The 22,757-nt window shown below is 45.0% G+C and overlaps 2 protein-coding genes across 6 annotated transcripts in view; one reads left to right on the top strand and one right to left on the bottom strand.

Annotated features, from left to right (window-relative positions):
• LOC115144284 (neurabin-2-like) overlaps positions 1-18,017 on the top strand; it is a 27,183-nt gene extending 9,166 nt beyond the window's left edge. The window contains exons 3-11 of the mRNA XM_029685191.2: positions 9,485-9,617; positions 9,948-10,068; positions 10,428-10,532; positions 13,272-13,404; positions 14,849-15,001; positions 15,106-15,159; positions 15,586-15,815; positions 16,051-16,144; positions 16,364-18,017. Coding sequence (XP_029541051.2) covers positions 9,485-9,617; positions 9,948-10,068; positions 10,428-10,532; positions 13,272-13,404; positions 14,849-15,001; positions 15,106-15,159; positions 15,586-15,815; positions 16,051-16,144; positions 16,364-16,414 — 1,074 coding nt within the window. The 3' untranslated portion in view covers positions 16,415-18,017. The remainder of the gene's footprint in view (positions 1-9,484; positions 9,618-9,947; positions 10,069-10,427; positions 10,533-13,271; positions 13,405-14,848; positions 15,002-15,105; positions 15,160-15,585; positions 15,816-16,050; positions 16,145-16,363) is intronic.
• On the bottom strand, positions 17,386-22,757 carry LOC115144283 (histone-lysine N-methyltransferase PRDM9-like). Of its 5 annotated transcripts, none has more exons than XM_029685187.2 (7): positions 22,589-22,757; positions 22,189-22,291; positions 21,969-22,067; positions 21,501-21,772; positions 20,994-21,061; positions 20,727-20,917; positions 17,386-20,534 (listed from the first exon to the last, which is right to left on the bottom strand). In XM_029685187.2, the coding sequence occupies exons 1-7, from the start codon at positions 22,640-22,642 to the stop codon at positions 18,409-18,411; spliced, it is 2,913 nt and encodes a 970-aa protein (XP_029541047.1). In that variant the 5' UTR covers positions 22,643-22,757; the 3' UTR covers positions 17,386-18,408. The 5 variants fall into 5 exon arrangements, with proteins under 5 accessions (XP_029541047.1, XP_029541048.1, XP_029541050.1 ...); XM_029685188.2 differs by having other exon boundaries at positions 21,981-22,067; XM_029685190.2 differs by having other exon boundaries at positions 22,189-22,284.

Genomic DNA, 22,757 nt, shown 5'->3' with positions numbered 1-22,757 from the left:
CTGCACCGTATTATACAGTCTATGGGCTGGACCGTATTATACAGTCTATGGGCTGGACCTGCACCATATTATACAGTCTATGGGCTGGACTGTATTATACAGTCTATGGGCTGGACCATATTATACAGTCTATGGGCTGGACCGTATTATACAGTCTATGGGCTGGACTGTATTATACAGTCTATGGGCTGGACTGTATTATACAGTCTATGGGCTGGACTGTATTATACAGTCTATGGGCTGGACCTGTATTATACAGTCTATGGGCTGCACCGTATTATACAGTCTATGGGCTGCACCATATTATACAGTCTATGGGCTGCACCATATTATACAGTCTATGGGCTGCACCATATTATACAGTCTATGGGCTGCACCATATTATACAGTCTATGGGCTGCACCATATTATACAGTCTATGGGCTGGACCTGCACCGTATTATACAGTCTATGGGCTGGACCTGCACCATATTATACAGTCTATGGGCTGGACTGTATTATACAGTCTATGGGCTGGACTGTATTATACAGTCTATGGGCTGCACCGTATTATACAGTCTATGGGCTGGACTGTATTATACAGTCTATGGGCTGGACCATATTATACAGTCTATGGGCTGGACCGTATTATACAGTCTATGGGCTGGACTGTATTATACAGTCTATGGGCTGCACCGTATTATACAGTCTATGGGCTGCACCGTATTATACAGTCTATGGGCTGCACCATATTATACAGTCTATGGGCTGGACCTGCACCATATTATACAGTCTATGGGCTGGACCTGCACCGTATTATACAGTCTATGGGCTGGACCTGCACCATATTATACAGTCTATGGGCTGGACTGTATTATACAGTCTATGGGCTGGACTGTATTATACAGTCTATGGGCTGGACCATATTATACAGTCTATGGGCTGCACCATATTATACAGTCTATGGGCTGCACCATATTATACAGTCTATGGGCTGCACCATATTATACAGTCTATGGGCTGGACCTGCACCATATTATACAGTCTATGGGCTGGACCTGCACCGTATTATACAGTCTATGGGCTGGACCTGCACCGTATTATACAGTCTATGGGCTGGACCTGCACCATATTATACAGTCTATGGGCTGGACTGTATTATACAGTCTATGGGCTGCACCATATTATACAGTCTATGGGCTGGACCTGCACCGTATTATACAGTCTATGGGCTGGACCGTATTATACAGTCTATGGGCTGGACCTGCTGGACTGTATTATACAGTCTATGGGCTGGACTGTATTATACAGTCTATGGGCTGGACTTATACAGTCTATGGGCTGGACTGTATTATACAGTCTATCTATGGGCTGGACTCTATGGGCTGCACCATATTATACAGTCTATGGGCTGCACCATATTATACAGTATTGCATATTATACAGTCTATGGGCTGCACAGTCTATGGGCTGCCTGCACCGTTATACAGTCTATGGGCTGCACCTGCACCATATTATACAGTCTATGGGCTGGACCGTATTATACAGTCTATGGGCTGGACCGTATTATACAGTCTATGGGCTGGACCTGTATTATACAGTCTATGGGCTGGACCGTATTATACAGTCTATGGGCTGGACTGTATTATACAGTCTATGGGCTGCACCGTATTCTATGGGCTGGACAGTCTATGGGCTGGACCGTATTATACAGTCTATGGGCTGGACCGTATTATACAGTCTATGGGCTGGACTGTATTATACAGTCTATGGGCTGGACTGTATTATACAGTCTATGGGCTGGACCGTATTATACAGTCTATGGGCTGGCTGGACCGTATTATACAGTCTATGGGCTGGACCGTTTATACAGTCTATGGGCTGGACCGTATTATACAGTCTATGGGCTGGACCTGCACAGTCTATACCGTTATACAGTCTATGGGCTGGACCAGTCTATGGGCTGGACCATATTATACAGTCTATGGGCTGGACCTGCACCTATGGGCTGGACCGTATTATACAGTCTATGGGCTGGACCGTATTATACAGTCTATGGGCTGGACCGTATTATACAGTCTATGGGCTGGACCGTATTATACAGTCTATGGGCTGGACCGTATTATACAGTCTATGGGCTGGACCTGCACCATATTATACAGTCTATGGGCTGGACCGTATTATACAGTCTATGGGCTGGACCGTATTATACAGTCTATGGGCTGGACCGTATTATACAGTCTATGGGCTGGACCGTATTATACAGTCTATGGGCTGGACCGTATTATACAGTCTATGGGCTGGACCGTATTATACAGTCTATGGGCTGGACCGTATTATACAGTCTATGGGCTGGACCGTATTATACAGTCTATGGGCTGGACCTGCACCAGTCTATGGGCTGGACCGTATTATACAGTCTATGGGCTGGACTTATACAGTCTATGGGCTGGACCTGCACCATATTATACAGTCTATGGGCTGGACCTGCACCATATTATACAGTCTATGGGCTGGACCGTATTATACAGTCTATGGGCTGGACCGTGTTACAGTCTATGGGCTGGACTATGGGCTGGACCGTATTATACAGTCTATGGGCTGGACCGTATTATACAGTCTATGGGCTGGACCGTATTATACAGTCTATGGGCTGGACCGTATTATACAGTCTATGGGCTGGACCGTATTATACAGTCTATGGGCTGGACCTGCACCATATTATACAGTCTATGGGCTGGACCTGCACCATATTATACAGTCTATGGGCTGGACCGTATTATACAGTCTATGGGCTGGACCGTGTTACAGTCTATGGGCTGGACCGTATTATACAGTCTATGGGCTGGACCGTATTATACAGTCTATGGGCTGGACCGTATTATACAGTCTATGGGCTGGACCAGTCTATGGGCTGGACCGTATTATACAGTCTATGGGCTGGACCTGCACCATATTATACAGTCTATGGGCTGGACCTGCACCATATTATACAGTCTATGGGCTGGACCTGCACCATATTATACAGTCTATGGGCTGGACCGTATTATACAGTCTATGGGCTGGACCGTATTATACAGTCTATGGGCTGGACCGTATTATACAGTCTATGGGCTGGACCGTATTATACAGTCTATGGGCTGGACCTGCACCATATTATACAGTCTATGGGCTGGACCTGCACCATATTATACAGTCTATGGGCTGGACCTGCACCATATTATACAGTCTATGGGCTGGACCGTATTATACAGTCTATGGGCTGGACCGTATTATACAGTCTATGGGCTGGACAGTCTATGGGCTGGACCGTATTATACAGTCTATGGGCTGGACCGTATTATACAGTCTATGGGCTGGACCGTATTATACAGTCTATGGGCTGGACCGTATTATACAGTCTATGGGCTGGACCGTGTTACAGTCTATGGGCTGGACCGTATTATACAGTCTATGGGCTGGACCGTATTATACAGTCTATGGGCTGGACCGTATTATACAGTCTATGGGCTGGACCGTATTATACAGTCTATGGGCTGGACCGTATTACACAGTCTATGGGCTGGACCGTATTACACAGTCTATGGGCTGGACCGTATTATACAGTCTATGGGCTGGACCGTATTATACAGTCTATGGGCTGGACCGTATTATACAGTCTATGGGCTGGACCGTATTATACAGTCTATGGGCTGGACCGTATTATACAGTCTATGGGCTGGACCGTATTATACAGTCTATGGGCTGGACCGTATTATACAGTCTATGGGCTGGACCGTATTACACAGTCTATGGGCTGGACCGTATTACACAGTCTATGGGCTGGACCGTATTACACAGTCTACACTAGTTCATTGAGCAGACTAGATTTGCTTAGAATTCCGTGGCATTATTTTATATTATTTATAGTATGAAGAATACAATTGAACATAAAATAGAAATGATTTTTTCTCCAAATGAAATCTGAGGGAGTGTGCACATGCAGCTCTTCTGTGTTGAGCGGTTAACTAGGGTACGTGGGACGGTAGCGTCCCACCTGACCAACATCCAACGTCCTTCTTATCGAATTCCGAGGTCCATATTGAAGATGTTAGGACTGTCCACCTTTACGTCAGCCAACAAGATGAGTAGGCCCAATGAACAGCAAAAGCACTAGCCTACGAGAAATAAATATTCCAAACATAGTCTGGGACAGTTGTGGGATGCGATAGATCCCAAATTAATTAAACTACTCACGTCAAAAAAACTTTCAAAAGCAATGATGCTCATGCAACCGATCGAAATGTTGATAAACTATTAGGCTATTTCTTCACATTATCCACACACGGCATAAGGCTAGAAGTGCGAACGTTCCAAAATGCAATCATTTAGCGATCAATTAGCGGGAAAACACCATCTTCCCCGAACTGTATGCCAGTTCAGGCTCAACACAATGTGCTTAATTAAGAAGTTATTTGGCCATTTTAGTTGCGATTCAAACCATATCAGTAGGTGTGTCTAAGCTTTTCACTGGTACTGTATATGCGGAAGCTTATACCTTTCCAGACCATTCAGATCTGCAAACATTGACGAATTAGGGGGAACGGGTGGCGAGCGCATTGGAACTGACTGATTGTTTGTTGGAGCTATCCCTTCCTTTATATTTAGCTTGTTTATGCAGTTTCATTAACGTTCAATTGTCATCAGGAGATTTAGTGGGATTAGGTGTTTGTTAATTCTCGGAGAGACGTTAAGTCTGTTATACGTGCTAAGATTGTTTCTACAGTTTGATTAAGGTTTGATTGTCTTCAGGACAGTTAGTGGGAGATTGAGTGTTTGTTCGAGGTAGGCCCACCTGAGTGGTTCTCGGAGGGACGTTAAGTCTGTACTGAGCTTGTTGCTGCTGCGGTGTGATTAAGCCACAAGCCAGCTCTCAGAAACCAATTTATGACACATCTAGTGTGTTAATTGCAACAGATATCCGGTACATTGAAATGAAATGCTCTGAGACTGCAAGTAGCAAATAGACTGCCTGTTCTGAACTATGAATGAAGATGTTAATAGGACACATAAGACAACCAATCTCATCACTTTCCATCCCATAATTCTACTTTGGTAGTTGAAGAAAGCTCTGACTAAAGTGCCATTTCAATGGGACATGTGGAGAATCTCAATTGCGTTGCCTTGATTCCTCACGTCCACTCTCCTCGTCTCCTTCTCAAAACCCATTGGGTGAGATTGTCAGAGGGGAGGGATCTCTGACCTTTGCATCCAATGGGTTTTGAGGAGGCCAGGACAGAGGATGCAAAGGAATCAAGAAAATGCAATTGAGATTCTACCAGAGCAAATAGTATACAGTGAAAACGAACATCTTGTAAAAAAGAAAATGTAATAGGAAGAGCGACTAAGAGTGTTGTAAAAAAAGTGTGAAACTCCCCAGTGTTAATGTTAATAGGTTAGCAGCTGAACTTGTGGAGAGGAACATGCTATTTCTGTTGTGAGAAAGCAGCTAAACTCACCCGTCAACACCACATCCACACAGCCTATTGGGTTTAAGCCAGATTTGGATTTGTTTTTGGGGAAAGCAACAAGAGGAGGAACAGGGTAAACCGCTTTCTACTAGGACCGTGTTTCCCAAAAAAGGAAAACGTGCACCCTTTAGGGGTCCTGGGGACAGAGTTTAGGAAACCCGGTACCAGGAGGATGTAACCAGTTGACCACAATGTTATCCAACCACATCCCTCCCAGCCAAGGGCCGTGTACCAAGTGGCATCCTATTCTCTAGTTCAGGGGTAGGCAACCCTGGGCCTGGAGTGCCGCAGGCACTTCGTGTTTTGGATTTAACTGACCTGGAACACCAGGTATGTTGAATTTAGGCAATGTACACTGTGTTGATCAAATCCTCAAGTTATTAACCTAGTTTCGACACAATTGGCAGGAAATGCTCAATGCTTCAGGAAGCTTTGTTTCCCCTTCACTACATTTGACCAGGGCCATAGGGACTAGGGTGCCATTTAGTGTGCAGCCAAGGAGCCATTGTGGTAATTGTTGAAAAAATATATAACAGCATGAGGGCATGCCTCTATATACCTCCCATAGTACCAACCTAGTCATTTGTGTGTTGCTGGGGCTTTTTAATATGTGATACATTCCAAGCGGTTTCCCTGTTTGGATTCCCTGTTCTGACACAAACAGAAGGCGTTAGCTTAGTTTAGCTACTGGCTGCACACAGCTTTTGTAGGGCGATTGGTGGCAGAGAGGGTTGGAGGGAGGGGTGTTCCTGGCCATCTGTTATCCACTGTGACCTATTATCTGTCACAACTGGAGCAGCAGCAGCATGTATCCTGCCCCAGTCTCCCCTGCCCTGCCCTGCCCCAGCCTCCCCCTGCCCTGCCTCAGCCTCCCCCTGCCCTGCCCCCCACCTTAATCCCAATGTTTGTCTCCTGAAAGGGGGAAAGGCAGGCTCATGTCGCTCATTGACTGCCACAATGCCACCTTATCTACCCCGCCCAGCTCATCCAGTGTTCAGCGACTGTGTGTGTGCGTGCATACAGTACAGAAGGGAGGGAGGGAGGATATGAGAGCATCATGTAAGATGATCAGTGTCTGTCTGGCCTTTAGTGGGATACTCCCATATAAGGAAGAAGTAAATCTCTTGACTTTGGAAGGAGAAAGTGTTAGCTTTCTGCGTGTGTGTGCGCCATGTCAGTGTGTGTGTGTGCTATGTCAGTGTGTGTGTGCGCCATGTAAGTGTGTATGTGCGCCATGTCAGTGTGTATGTGCGCCATGTCAGTGTGTGTGTGCGCCATGTCAGTGTGTGTGTGCGCCATGTCAGTGTGTGTGTGTGCGCCATGTCAGTGTGTGTGTGTGCGCCATGTCAGTGTGTGTGTGTGCGCCATGTCAGTGTGTGTGTGTGCGCCATGTCAGTGTGTGTGTGTGCGCCATGTCAGTGTGTGTGTGCGCCATGTCAGTGTGTGTGCGCCATGTCAGTGTGTGTGTGTGCGCCATGTCAGTGTGTGTGTGTGCGCCATGTCAGTGTGTGTGTGTGCGCCATGTCAGTGTGTGTGTGTGCGCCATGTCAGTGTGTGTGTGTGCGCCATGTCAGTGTGTGTGTGTGTGTGCGCCATGTCAGTGTGTGTGTGTGTGCGCCATGTCAGTGTGTGTGTGTGCGCCATGTCAGTGTGTGTGTGTGCGCCATGTCAGTGTGTGTGTGTGCGCCATGTCAGTGTGTGTGTGTGCGCCATGTCAGTGTGTGTGTGTGTGTGTGCGCCATGTCAGTGTGTCTTTGCCTTGTCAGTCAGTATGCAGAGCTGAATCTGCAGGCAGATGATGCAGCCCAACACAGGCAGGTGGTACAGAGTACAGACACATCTGGATGTAGGAGACTTGTTTCCTTTGACACATGTTAATACTCTATACTGTCTGAACTGTAGTTGGTCTCTGGTCACCAGATTACACTACTCCCTATGTAGTGAACTACTTTTCAATTAAATTCAGAAAAGTGGACAAATCAAGTTAAGTGCAATTCTATTAGCACTATGGTGGTGCTTCAGACACAGAACAAACAGGCACAGATACAATAAATAGACAAGAATAGGGCTTTGGTCAAACGTTGTGCCCCATATAGGGAATAGGGTGCTAAATGACTTAAATGTAATGTAATGTAAATTTCGGATGCACACAGGTAGAGAGCTTTGGGGGACCACTTTCAGTTATTTTAACTGTTGATGTGCTAATGCCCTCAAACTCAAATCTGGACCTCCATGCCAGTTCCACTGCTTCCTGTCATTCTTCCCCTCTAATCAGGGACCTGGGACACCAGGTGGGGTGTACTTAATTACCAGGTAGAACAGAATACCAGCAGTAGTCCAGACCTCGTAGGGTAAGATTTGAATACCCCTGTGCTAGTGCCAGGCTACATCCATTCACACGAAGGCTAAACATATTTTCTGTCTGCTTATAATCCAAATGATCCTAATCCGCCGAGATACAATAGGTAACCTAAATCACACAACCTATTTAGACCATATGCCAAACCCACGCCATTGGTCTACACCAGTCAGAGGTTTACTGGTTTAGGTAGCCATTAACGTGTGTGTGTTCCTAAATGTATAGCTCTGAGCTGGCATTTACGTGGTCATAGGCTGCGTCGTCAACAGTATATGTACGGTACAACGGCCTCTTCCGGGTGTTCTATTTGAAAACCTTTGATCCAACTGCACAGACCTAGATAGAGTTTAGCCCAGCCAAAGAAATGTGCCTCACCTCAACCTTCCTACTATTCAATGATGTATGAAAACAGATAATAGTCCATTTAGTTCTCTCAGGGGGAGGTTGGTTGAATCATAAGAGCAATGTCAAATCTGACAAGCACTTCACTGTGGTTGCTACGGAGACAGAGACCATGTGATTTAGATGACACTGTACAAGCAAAGAGGTGTGTGTGTGTACTGACTACTGTGAGACGGGCACAAACAGATGAGGAAAGGTAGCAAACATGAAGACTGTTGTAACAGAGAGGAGGGTTATTCATTGGAGGGAAACGATTAAAAGATGAGAGGTTATATTGGGGAGTTTGGAGAAGAAGCAAAAGAGGGAGATATAAAAGCCAGAGGGAATGAGGAGAGAAGATAATAGGTTATTGGGGATGGAGAGAAAAAGAGGAGAGGAATGAGGGATACGAATGGGAGGGTGAACAGTGAGATGGAAAGAGAAGAGGGTAAAGCACCGAGCAGGTCCTGTGTAGCTTTAGTAGGAGAGTGGTTATGTGAGGTGCACATGTGACCTGAGCCTCCCTGGAAGACCAGAGAGAAGAGTGGCCGAGAAAGAGAGAGTGTGTGTGTGTGTGTGTGTGTGGCAGCTGCAGTGGCCAGGACTGCATTAGAATGCTGAAGGTGCTTATGTATACTGTCATGGGCTTATTCCCAAATAGCTCCCTATATAGTGCACTACCCATAGGGCTCTGGTCAAAAGTAGTGCACTATGTAGGGAATATGGTACCATTTAGGATGGAATAATGCTGTTGGAGCTGGACTAAAGTGGAAGCTCTGCTCTGAAATGGGTCACTATTTCAGATGAGAGGTGCCTGGGTTTTATACCGGGGTTGATTTGAAGTCTGTTACCTGAATATAATAGCATTTTGGTAGTTGAAACAAGCTTTAACTGAGGCAAATTTGGTGATGAAAATGGTTTGTGTCCATTTTTATTAGGTGAATGACGTGACAGTATATTGCACTAAACATTATGTGGTCACCCTTTTCACTGTGTCCCACCTCCCATCCAACCTATCAGAACATAATGGAACTAAGGCCCTCTTCTAACACAGATAGAAACATCCTCATACTCAATGATAAACCTGCAACTACTGTTCAATCAGTAAATCTATCAACGACAACAAACATCTATTTTATAAAGCCCTGTTTACATCAGCAGTTGTCACAAAGTGCTTTACACAAGTCCTTCCTAGGTAAAAAGTATGTTTAAACAGTTTTGTAATAAGCTACTTTGTGTTCTCTTCATCTGTCAGGTGTTTGCCACCTACCCCAACGAGGACTATGATCGTCGGAATGAGGACGTGGACCCCATGGCTGCGTCTGCAGAGTACGAGCTGGAGAAGAGGGTGGAGAGGCTCGATCTGTTCCCCGTCGAGCTGGAGAAAGGTACACCTCAGCTCAGTTACCCCATAACCTTAATGTAGCAATCTGTGATTCGAAAAACAACAAAGAACATTCCAGATTGCCCACTTAAAGAAAAGTCCCCTTCACAGAACTGTAAAGAGGAGTTGTAATCGCCATTCTCTTGAGACAATCAGAGATCAATCCCCTCACTCAATCAACACGCATCTATCATCCCTCCATCTGCCTTCCAGTTGTCCCTTCTCCCAAGAGGGATATTCTGATTTTAAAAGCTATTATGAAACAAAAGAGCATTTCATTTTCATCATAGATTACGATGATTTTATTGTTTTCTCACTGTCTCACTGTCCTCAGATGGGGATGGGCTGGGTATCAGTATCATTGGGATGGGGGCGGGGGCAGACATGGGCCTGGAGAAACTGGGCATCTTTGTCAAGACTGTCACCGATGGAGGAGCAGCGCATCGGGATGGCAGGTACGTTACAAAATGGTGGCCTTCATCTACGGCTTTTCCAGCTACACTCCTGGCAGACTTACCTGAACTGGTTCTGCATGATTTAATACATCTAAGAAGCAATCAAGCATGTGAGATGAGCCAAACTTGTATGTCTAGTAGTAGTATTCACATCTCTGTCTAGCTTGCGGATTTTGATATGTTATTGCTTTTCCACAAATAGGTTTGGAATAATAAAGGGAGTCAATTCGGTCGCATTACGGTTCCTTGCGGGAGCAGGTCTCGCTAGCAAAACAGATTTCTATCTCCGAGACAAACCTGTATGAATGAAAAAGTAAGCATATTATAAGACTGGTGCTGCTTTGTGTTTCTCCACCCAGAATCCAGGTGAATGACCTGATAGTGGAGGTGGATGGGACCAGTCTGGTGGGGGTCACTCAGACCTTCGCTGCCTCCGTCCTCAGGAACACCACAGGCACTGTCAAGTGAGGATATGTTTTTGGCAATAGTGCGCTACTTTTGACTAGGGTCTATAGGGCTCTGGTGAAAAATTGTGCACAATATAAGGAATAAAGGTGCTATTTGAGATGCACACTTTGATGCAACACTCTGATGTTACAGAGGCTTCTAGTTAACACTTTTTTTTCATTTTTAGCAGGTTTCTTTTCCTCACCAACTAAACTCAGCAAAAAAATACACTTTTTTCAGGACCCCTTTTTCAGGACCCTGTCTTTCAGGACCCCTTTTTCAGGATCCTGTCTTTCAGGACCCTGTCTTTCAGGACCCTGTCTTTCAAAGATAATTTGTAAAAATTAAAATAACTTCACAGATCATTGTTTCCAATGCTTGTTCAATGAACCATAAACAATTCATGAACATCCACCTGTGGAATGGTCGTTAAGACACTAACAGCTTACAGACGGTAGGCAATTAAGGTCACAGTTATGAAAACTTAGGACACTAAAGAGGCCTTTCTACTGACTCTGAAAAACACCAAAAGAAAGATGCCCAGGGTCCCTGCTCATCTGCGTGAACGTGCCTTATGCTTGCATGCTGCAAGGAGGCATGAGGACTGCAGGCCATAAATTGCAACGTCCATACTGTGAGACGCCTAAGACCGCGCTACAGGGAGACAGGACGGACAGCCGATTGTCCTCGCAGTGGCAGACCACATGTAACATCACCTGCACAGGATCGGTACATCCGAACATCACACCTGCGGGACAGGTACATGATGGCAACAACAACTGCCCGAGTTACACCAGAAACGCACAATCCCTCCATCAGTGCTCAGACTGTCCACAACAGGCTGAGAGGCTGGACTGAAGGCTTGTAGGCATGTTGTCTGGTGAGGACCTGCCTTACATCACCAGCAACAACTTTGCCTATGGGCACAAACCCACCGTCACTGGACCAGACAGGACTGGCAAAAAGTGCTCTTCACTGACGAGTCGCGGTTTTGTCTCACCAGGGGTAATGGTCGGATTCGCGTTTATCGGCGAAGGAATGAGCGTTACACCAAGGCCTCGAGGTGGAGGGTCCGTCATGGTCTGGGGCAGTGTGTCACAGCATCATCGGACTGAGCTTGTTGTCATTGCAGGCAATCTCAACGCTGTGCGTTACAGGGAAGACATCCTCCTCCCTCATGTGGTACCCTTCCTGCAGGCTCATCCTGACATGACCCTCCAGCATGACAATGCAACCAGCCATACTGCTTGTTCTGTGCGTGACTTCCTGCAAGACAGGAATGTCAGTGTTCTGCCATGGCCAGCAAAGAGCCCGGATCTCAATCCCTTGAGCACGTCTGGGACCTGTTGGATCAGAGGGTGAGGGCTTGGGCCATTCCCCCCAGAAATATCTGGAAACTTTCAGGTGCCTTGGTGGAAGTGTGGGGTAACATCTCACAGCAAGAACTGGCAAATCTGGTGCAGTCCATGAGGAGGAGATGCACTGCAATACTTAATGCAGCTGGTAGCCACACCAGATACTGACTTTTGATTTTGACCCCTCCCCTTTGTTCAGGGACACATTATTCCATTTCTGTTAGTCACATGTCTGTGGAACTTGTTCAGTTTATGTCTCAGTTGTTGAATCTTGTTATGGTCATACAAATATTTACACATGTTAAGTTTGCTGAAAATAAACGCAGTTGACAGTGAGAGGACTTTTTTTTTTTTTTTGCTGAGTTTACTACTGCTTTGAGAACAATTAGCTACTGAGAGGAAATAGAGTTGCCTTGATGGACGTCTCTCTCAAACACTTGAATACAGACAGTTTAAATGACTTCATCAAGTCTAATCCCTACTCTATTTTCTTTGTAGTACTGCGTGACGCGAGACTCCGTTAAGGTTTTCTGTACACATCTTCTTCTTAGTTTTGCAGTGGCTTTAGACTCTAGAGAAGACTGTCTAAATGACAACATCCTCCCACATACATACTGTGTAGACCAGGGCATGCAGAGTAGTCAGTCATCAGAGGTCAAATGGGGCCATGATGAAGAGCGAAAACTTCCCTTCGAGATACAGCAACAGAACCACGGACAAAGCTGAAACTCACATTTGAACCATGGAAGAGCATAAAAACATCCCCATCATGCTCACAGCAGGCATCGACACAATTATCATTCTGAAATGCCAGAGGGGTCTATTTGTGGCTGACTGAATGGGGCACCAGAGTCGCCTGCCTGTTCCTCAATCCCCAGCACTGCTTTGTCGTCGTATACAGGCTCATTCATTCATCATTCTGGAACTAGTGATCAGTAGAGCTATGGAGGTAATTGTTAGTGTGTGTGTGTAATTGTTAGTGTTGTGTGACTTTAGAGAGAGCTCATGCATTATAGATCAGTGGACAGGGAAGGAAGGGTTGAGGCAGGCAGGCGGTCAGTTGGGCCTATTCATAAAAATGTCAGCCATGGGAATGGATGGGTGAATGAGGATGGGAACTGTGTTTAGCATTTAATTACCTGATAGTTTACGGAGGGGATTCTAAGGCTGTTGTGGTGGTCTTGATAACTGACTGACTATGGGTACTCATTCTGAACTGCACTACTCCGATTCCTCTTACATAGCTGAGGAGAGTATTACACTGAAAAACACGTCTCTCTCGGAGCATATTGGGTCAAGGTTGAGAGGTTATATAATTCAGATTATTTAACCTCTTGCTAAGGGACCATATCATAGCAGTCCACATAGAAAGCCATTTTCAAAATCTGTAATTGTATGCAGGTTTCTAATTGGTCGGGAGAAGCCGGGCGAGCAGAGTGAGGTGGCCCAGCTGATCCAACAGACCCTGGAACAGGAGCGCTGGCAGAGAGAGGTGATGGAACAACGCTACAGCCAGTACATGGACGACCAAGAGGTAGGTCTACAACCAGTCTGTAACCAACCAGTACATAGATGACCAGAAGGTAGGTATACAATTGGTCTACAACCAGTATAGGTAGGTCTACAACCAGTCTGTAACCAACCAGTACATAGATGACCAGAAGGTAGGTATACAATTGGTCTACAACCAGTATAGGTAGGTCTACAACCAGTCTGTAACCAACCAGTACATAGATGACCAGAAGGTATGTATACAATTGGTCTACAACCAGTATAGGTAGGTCTACAACCAGTCTGTAACCAACCAGTACATAGATGACCAGAAGGTATGTATACAATTGGTCTACAACCAGTATAGGTAGGTCTACAACCAGTCTACAGCCAGTACATGGACAACCAAGAAGTACAGTCCAGATGGACAGACAGACAGGGGAGTTACTACCAGAACGTGTCCAATAAGAATACAGATGTTTTCTTTATGTTGTGAAATGTTTTGCTACTCTGTGCCTTAAAGATCACGACTCTGAACACGGCTAGTTTAGAGAGAAACTGACACCTGGTCACTATTTTAATTGAAAAAATTAATAATAGGCATTTTTAGGTACATTTTTCCCTCTGTGTGTTCTCTTTTACCCTTTAGGATTAAGATACTGTATGTGTGCCAATCACATCTTTGTCAGAATTGACCCAAAGCCGGTGGCTGTATCGAGTGAGCTGAATGGGCGTGTGTCCTTAGCTACGCTGTTACTGTCCAGTATAGCCTCCAGACAGTATAAACACACGTGTGCTTCCCAAATGACACCCTATTCTTCCTATGGTCAAAAGTAGTGCACTAAATAGGCAATAGGGTGCCATTTGTGATGCATACCAACAGGTCAGTTTAGAGAGCATATGATAAATTAAATTCTGTCTCCCTAGGACTTCTTTTTCAAAATGAATCAGTGTTTCTGATGTTTTGGCCTCTTCATCTCTGGGTTGTTAGGTTAGAGATTTTAGAGTACTTACAACCCAAAATGATGATTTTTTTTTTCTCTAACCTCTGTCCAATCAAAATCCTATGAGGATGCAGGACATTCTTATGTTCTCCATCTTATTACTTTGACATGCAGAATGATGGCATAATGGTTGAGGGTTTGTTCTGTGTTCCCTGCCCCAATCTAGGGATGCTCTTCAATGGTGTTATACGCCATCTAGTGGCCAGTCTCAGTACCAACCAACCATTTATTATTTTATTTGACCTTTATTTAACTAGGCAAGTCAGTTAAGAATACATTTTTATAACCATGATGCTGTTATAGTAGCAGCAGTCACAGGCATTTATAAAAATACTGTGAAATGGGATTGATGGAAGCATATTGAACCTATTCAAACCTATTCAAATATGCAGACACTTTGGCCCTGTCAATTAAGAGCTGGAGAATAATTAAACTCCAAACCGAATAGTTACTTTCGGGCTCACCGGTCCTCTCTTTCCCCAGGATGGTGAATATGGTACTGATGAGGAGGAGGATGAGGAGGAGGAGGTCAGCCCCACGGAGCCGTCTGCCATCGAGGTGTTTGACCTGGCTGAGAACGAGGACATCTCTCCCCTGGAGACGGACCCTGAGAAGCTGGCCCATAAGTACCGGGAGGTGAGAGGAACCATTAAAGATAAAGGGCGGTGTCGCCCTATTCCTTATATACTGCACTACCTTGTGGACAGATTTTGCAACAACTTCCTTAACTTTCTCCTCAGCTTCAAATAAAGCATGCTGTAACACAGGCAGAGATCCAGCAGCTGAAAAGAAAGGTAGGTTAAGTTGTATTATGTTGCTGCTATGCTATGTTGTTGTCTTAGGTCACTCTTTATGTCGTGTTGTGGTGTCTCCCTTTTTCGTGATGTGTGTTTTGTCCTGTATTTTTATTTTTAATTTTAGCCCCCGTCCCCACAGGGGGCCTTTTGGCAGGCCGTCATTGTAAATAAGAACTTGTTCTTAACGGACTTGCCCAGTTAAATCCAGGTTAAATAAAAGAGAATATATATATATATATATATATATATATTTAAATATTGGGATATATCGTGATTGTTATTAAATGTGATGTCCCAATGTTTAATTGTACAGTACATCTACTACTTAATTAATATTCAGTGGCATTTACGGCCAGTCCGTTTGTTTACCTGTGTGTGTGTGTACTTACGTGCATCTGTGTGTGTGCTTCTCCACACTCCCAGCTGAACCATGCAGAGCAGGACAAGCAGCGCTGGCGTATGGACAAGAACCAGCTGGAGCAGACCCTGCAGGAGAACAAGGAGCGCATGGAGAAGCTGGAGGGCTACTGGATGGAGGCCCAGAGTCTGTGTCAGGCTGTGGACGAGCACCTGAAGGAGACGCAGGCCCAGTACCAGGCTCTGGAGCGCAAGTACAGCAAGGCCAAGCGCCTCATCAAGGAGTACCAGCAGAAGTAAGGCCGGGCCATACACACACACACAGAGGTTGCATTGCTACTAGCGTTAGCGCAATGACATGCTAGCTGTTCCCATAGACTTCCAGTCATGGAGCCATTGACTATCCATTTAAAAGCGCGTCTCTGCAGAAAAATATTTTTGCAGTGGCAACAATTTGGGCCACCGCTGCTAAATTAATATAGGGGAAACACTGAGTGTGATTAGTGTCTCTCTGTGACGTCTCATCTGTAGGGAGATTGAGTACCTGAAGAAGGAGACTCAGCGCTGTGTACAGGACGGGGCCGAGGCATCACTGAAGGAGGAGTCAGGACAGCTCCATGAACAGGTAATAGTGGAGACTGATGGCTGTATGTGTGGCTCCAACACCAAGGTTTGTCTGTTTGATTCCTGCTGGGGCCACCGATACGAAAAATGTATGCATGCATGACTGTCAGTTGCTTTAGATAAGTGTCTGTTAAATGATATATATTTCATTGTGTGAAGCAGAGCATTGGTAAAGTTTCTAGTAGTCCATCATAATACATAACTGTTACTTTGGTTGCAGGTAGCGGATCTGGAATGCAGGGTTGAAGAGCTGAAATGTGAACCTTTATAAAAGCCTGGTTTCCTATGTCTCTTCAACAACATGAAGTAAAGAGCAGGATGTTAGTGTGTTTGCAGTGGACCCAGGGTATTTCTTGCCTCAAACTTTAGTATTTGTTTGCGGTTGCATACGTGTACCCTCAGGCTTTGTATTGCTGCATATAATCTCTTTATCTAACAACCCTTTTAATCCTGTTTTGTTGTTTGTTTTGTGAATATTTCCCATCTGTTAATATTGCCAACTGGTTTGTCTGATAGTTTAATCAACCATTTTCTTAACATTTAAAAAAATACTGGCAAGAACTTCTGTGGAGCTCTAACCGTTGCTGTTCCGTATTTGGCCATTTGATAGAAAATAGTGTTTGAGTGAATTAGAAAACCAGGCTTTTGATTTCAATTTGCAAAAACAAATTCCTTTTCTTTATTTTGTGATGTTTTATTTTCTGGGATTGTCATTTTACAGCTGTAATACTGTGTGGTTTATCAAACAAAGTTTGGTTTGTATATATTATTTTATTAATACATGTAAAACATTTAACATGTATGCACTAATGGAGTCAAGAGTTGGTGCATATGATAACTTATGTGATTGAGGAAGACGTGTAATTGTAAAATGTTGACACTGGAGAAGATGTGGAATGATTGTGTTGGTGCTTCACTGGAACATAAGAGAATACCGTAGGTTATCTATCCATCTCCTTCTACAATTAGATCAGCAATCCAACCTTTGCAGGGGTTTGTCACTCAACTTCAGTCGACTGCTGCCTACCTCTGAGTTAACAACCGTAGAGCATGTGTATTGTTAGCCAGTCAACTCCGCTATCCAGTAATGGCTACTGATGCGATTCAGTAAGAGCATAGTAAACCTTCAGTAACAACCCATTTCTTAATAAGTAACTGAACTTACATAAAATAACTCATTGTAAAAAGGACCAGAAGAGAACGTTTCCAAATCTGCTGTGCTACAAAGGGATATGGACAAGATTTGAAATCGGATTTATTTTTTATTGTGGATGTTATCAAAGATGTGTTCAACACTGACTGAATGGCAGACACAAGAACTGGTGATGGAAACACAACTGGTGCATGTTCATTAGAAACCAAACAGAATAAAATGGACTGAAACAGGGAAGGACTAGTCCTATCTGGACCCTAATGAACACAACCATGGACTTTGATGGTGATGAAACATCACCAGCAGCTATTGTGCACTCCCCATTCCCCTGACTGTAGCACATGGAATCACTGCCAGGTAGTATTCACCTGCTTCTTCAGTTTGGAGGGAAACTTACTGTAAAAAGCCTATTTATGTCAACTCTCATACCAGTGTGTTTGTATAGTTAAGATGACTGAAATATTTGATTGTTTATATGGTAAACGCCATATGTGAGGTATTGGATTAAAGCTGGTAAGATAAGCAATGGAAACTGTCTAGAATGGATATTTGTTGAATTTCGGAGGCAAGACCTGGGTGATTTCACAAAGACAGTGTTGGATAATTTTATGAAATGAAGAAATATCTCATAAGCATGTTATGTATTTTCATAAGATTTTAGGCTTGTACAGGGCACATGCTTTGCATTATGTTTTGTGGAATAAATGGTGAACCGTGATAATGAAGTCAGTCTTTTTTAAATTCATTTCCCTCATCTTCAGTTTACAAACTGAATTGTCCTCCAGGTACAAAGATACATCACATGACCAAAAGTATGGACACCTGCTCGTCAAACATCTCATTCCAAAATCATGCGCATGAATTTGGTCCCCCTTTGCTGCTACAATAGCCTCCACTCTTCTGGGAAGGCTTTCCACAAGATGTTGGAACATTGCTGCAGGGGCTTGCTTCCATTCAAACACGAGCGCGTTAGTGAGGTCAAGCAATAATAAAACACAAATCACATGCTTGTACTTGTGTTGTAAATAGAATGGTATTCTGATCTGTGAATGTTGCTCTGCTACAGAAAGATCAACTTAACCAAGTAGTAAATAGTGTGTGGGGCAGCCAAATTATGAGTGCATCTTTTCATGGTGTCTCGTCAGGTGATAATTTCGTGAAAACCTTTTGACACACTGATCACACTTGTACAGTTTCTCTCCGTTGTGCAGCAGCTGGTGAGCTTTCAGACTCTGAGGTCGACTGAAGCTTTTCCCACATTCAGGACAGGTACATGGTTTCACACCAGTGTGTTTTCTCTCATGGCGCTTCAGATCCCCAGACTGACGGAAGGTCTCTCCACACTCTGTACACAGGAAAGGCTTCTCCCCTGTGTGTATCCTCACGTGCACATTCAGCTGTCCAGAGTGGCTAAAACACTTCTCGCAATAAGAACAGCGGTATGGCTTCTCTCCCGTGTGAATCCGCTGATGCTGCTTAAGGCTGTAGAAACAAGAGAAACCTTTCCCACAGTCATTGCACAAGTACCGTTTGGCTGTGACTGACTGGAAACACCTGTGAGATTTGAAGCATTTAACATACTTGTAGCTCTTCCCACACTGAAAGCAGAGGTGGACCTCTCCCCCCTCCACGGCCTTCTGCTCTGGCGGAATGAGGCCTGAGCCCAGGCCTGAGGCTTGAGAGACATACTCCTCAGGGTGGTGTCTCTTAACGTGCTTCCGGAGGTACCTCTCCTCGGTGAAGGAGAATTGGCAGTAGGAGCAGGGGACAGCTTCAGAGCTCAGCTGGATGTCCTTACATACTTCTGCCTCCAGGTGGCGCTGTAGACCGGCAGCCTGACTGAAGAACCTTCCACAGCGGGTGCAGCAATAACGCATATTTTCCTTCGGGTGCTTGTTGAGCTTGTGCTTCTTCAGGGTGGTGTACCGTTTGAAGGTAACCCCACATGTAGAGCAAGAATACGGCGGCGGCCCCACCACGACTTGGATGCACTGATGGGATCTGAGAGACTCTGGGTTGTCGTAGGTTCCCTGACACTCAGTGCAGCTGTACTGGGCCTCCTCTCCAACAGCCTCTCCCTCCATCTCCTTCATGTCCAGATCATCTGAATCAGGATCTGAATGGGATCTCTTCTTGGTACTGATTTGTCTTTGTTTTGGTGCGTTTGTCTTAGTTTTGGCTTTAGAGGTCCTGGTGGACTTTACTCTGAGGTTTCTTAGTCTCTGAGAGGGAGCTCTTCCAGTCTGGGTCTCTGTAGGTGAATCATTGGAGGGGGGCTCCGGTTCCCAGGCGCTGTCAGAGGGCGGTCGGGGCAGATTCTCCCCTCTGACCTCTACTACTCGACGCTTCTTCTTCGTTCCGTGAACTCGTAGCTGGTGCCTCGCCAGGTCATACCCCTGAGCAAAACACTTCCTGCACTGGGGGCAGCAGTAGGGTCTGACGTTGGAGTGGACAGCTCGCATGTGTCTTTGGAAGTGACCCTTCTGTTTAAAGCGCTTCCCACACTGAGAGCAGCTGTTGGCCTCCTCACCTCTTTGTGCCGGCTCATCTGTCTGGGGCTCTGTATGTAGAGCATCAGAGGGGAGTTCTGGGGATTCAGGTTTATGGGTGCTCTCCCCTCTGACCTCTACAAAAGCCTGCATTTTGATGACCTTTTCCCTTTGGTCATGGCTCTTCATGTGCTGACAAAGGCTGCTCTCCACAGTAGAAGAGAATGGGCAATGAGGACACGGGAATAAGACCGAGGTCCCTGTAGGTGGAGCATCGGAGGTGGAGGACTCTGTTTCCTGGGTCCTGTCAGGGGGTGGCTGACTCTTCCCTCTGACCTCTTCAGACATAAACTCTTCTATTCCCTGCTTCTTCTTCTTTCCATGAACTCGTATCTGGTGCCTGGCCAGACAAGACAGCTGAGCGAAACACCTCCTACAATGGATGCAGCAGTACGGTTTAACCTTGGAGTGGACATTTCGCATGTGTCTCTGGACGTGGCCCTTCTGCTTAAAGCTCTTAGGACACTGAGGGCACCGGTAGGCCAACTCCCCTACAGAGGACGACGACATCGGGTCTGGCTTTACATTGCCGTTAGAAAGGTGATTGTCAAGCTCACTCAGTTCAGATGCAGGTGATAGGTCCAGAGAGTGTGATTTCTCTGTATGTTTTTGAAGGTAGGACTTGGTGGTGAAAGTAAGCTGGCACTGACAGCAGAGGAAAACCTGAGACGACAAATCTGTTCTAAACTCTGAAACAGAGAAGAGAAGACGCAAAAGTTAGGTCTTACTAAACATTACTAAAGTGACTGGCATTCTTTCAACCTTTTTGAGTTCAGAAATGTAATATTCCCTATTATTATTCTTTACACACCCTCACATAAGCCTTCTAGACGCCCAGTGCCTGAGCAAGGTCGTAAAAGGAGACTGGGAACGATAAGTACCTGAAGGGGTGCACTTTCGGAGCCAGATTTGATCAGAGGGGTCCCTAAACCTTTCGATGAATCTGCCCCCAGGCCAAAACAGGAACTCATCTCCTGGGGGGATGGAGCGGCAGCAGTGGAAGAAAACAATCCCCCTGTACTGGAGTGCTATGAGATTACCCTCCTCTTCATTACGAGCACAGTTAACATACCTGAGAGACAGAGCGTAATGTGACTTAGACAGACAGACAGACTGTAGAATAAGTGAGGGTACGTCCTACAAGTTACCTCATCCAGTTGGAATGAGTGTCTCGTGCAGCATCGATGTACTCAGATTCACTCTTACTGTTCAAGACCTGAAAAAAAAGCAATGCTTTTTATAGAAAAACATGACAAATAATCTCAGCTGACTCGACACAAAAGTCATAAATAGAGTATAGAGACAATGCTTAAGATTTCCATGGAATAGCACTATAGGTGCACACCCAAATATCACCCAGGGTCCTAGGGTTGTGGTCAAGTAGGGAATAGGGTGCCGTTTGAGACACAGTTTTACACAAACTATAGTACAGTATTTTGTACATTTAACCTTTATTTTGACAGGGAGTCAAGCTGAGACCAAGGTCTCTTTTATAGATGAGCCCTGCAAATAGAAAAATATACACATATCACTACGGAAAGCAAAACAGATAAAACACATAGGAAACAAACACACTATTCGGTAAAAAGGTCCTAAATCAGCCATCTGAATATCCCTACATATCACAATTGCCCAGTATATCAGTACTCACTCACCTCCCAGGAATAGTCACTTGCTACTGCTCTTTCCCTGGTAGTCACCTCCCCCTCACAGGGGCCAAAGTGCATTCCTGGGGCCACAGCTGGCCCTTGATTTAGGACCCCCAGGCCTGCCCCTGGGATACTGGACCTGCCTACCACCAGCCCATGGGGTAGGGTGAGGAGGGCCCTCTGGGGTATACCCATTGGAGTGGGAGAGTCCAGCATGAAGGACAGACCACCTTGGACATCACACTGGTCTTTGTTGGAGGTATGACACTCCTCACAATCTGTAAAAATAGAAATACAAAGTGATAGGCCTAAGTAAGCTGGTACAATCATGTGGTAAGCTAAACTGGATATAACATGGCCTTCCACTTACCAACTGTAGATCTAAGCAACTATGATTTGAAAGATGCATGCAAAGACCATTGATGGCCTTGGAATTCAAGATAGTCAGAGTACACAGAATTCGTTCTCACTCACAGAGGTCATTACCGTTGTCATCTAGTAGTTGATGACCCTCCTCTTGGCCTTGAACCACAGTGTTCACCAATATATTCTGGACCAGGCTGTCAGAGAACACTGTGACAACACAGATCCAGTGAGAAAATGGAGTATATGACAAATGTTCCTGACACAGGAGTACATGACAATCACTATCTGAAACTGATTGAATTTGGCTACTGCAGCCTGAGTACCACACCTGCAGAGGGGTTGTCTGTAATGATTTGGACTTGGCATCCCTCCTCTGACACACCAGGATCTGCCCACTCCACGACGATCACTTCTTCAGACATCACTGTAGACTCCATATTCGGTTAGTAGTGTAGCAATGACAGTGTTAGCAAGCACAGCAGCCATGTATCAGGACAAAACCTTCACCCTGTGTGATAAACTATGGCAAAAGCCATTTGTCCTGATATTATACCAATTTCACTAATTAATTTAACAGTGCATTAGCTACTAAAGAAAATACAACATCTAAATGTCAAAATGCACAATGTTGTTGGCTAGCAAGCTACATAAAAAATGCTAGCTAGCAATGTGGAATTAGCATTATCTTGCAAGATAGCTAGCTAGTGTTCAAAATAATATTGACACACCTGGACAACCTGAACTTCTTGAAACCTGTAATTACTAATAATCTTCGTTATCATTTAGATACTAGTGTATGTCAATTTTGGAAAACGGATTTGACTTTTGAGGAGAAAATTCATGAGTAGCTTCTCCTTCTTCAAGTTGTTTTGATGGCGGACCGCAACCATTCATGGG

This window comes from Oncorhynchus nerka, linkage group LG16 (assembly GCF_034236695.1).
Source record: "Oncorhynchus nerka isolate Pitt River linkage group LG16, Oner_Uvic_2.0, whole genome shotgun sequence".
NCBI lineage: Eukaryota > Metazoa > Chordata > Actinopteri > Salmoniformes > Salmonidae > Oncorhynchus > Oncorhynchus nerka.
Note: the sequence above shows the minus strand (reverse complement) of the source record. Positions and strands in the feature narration are given on the sequence as shown.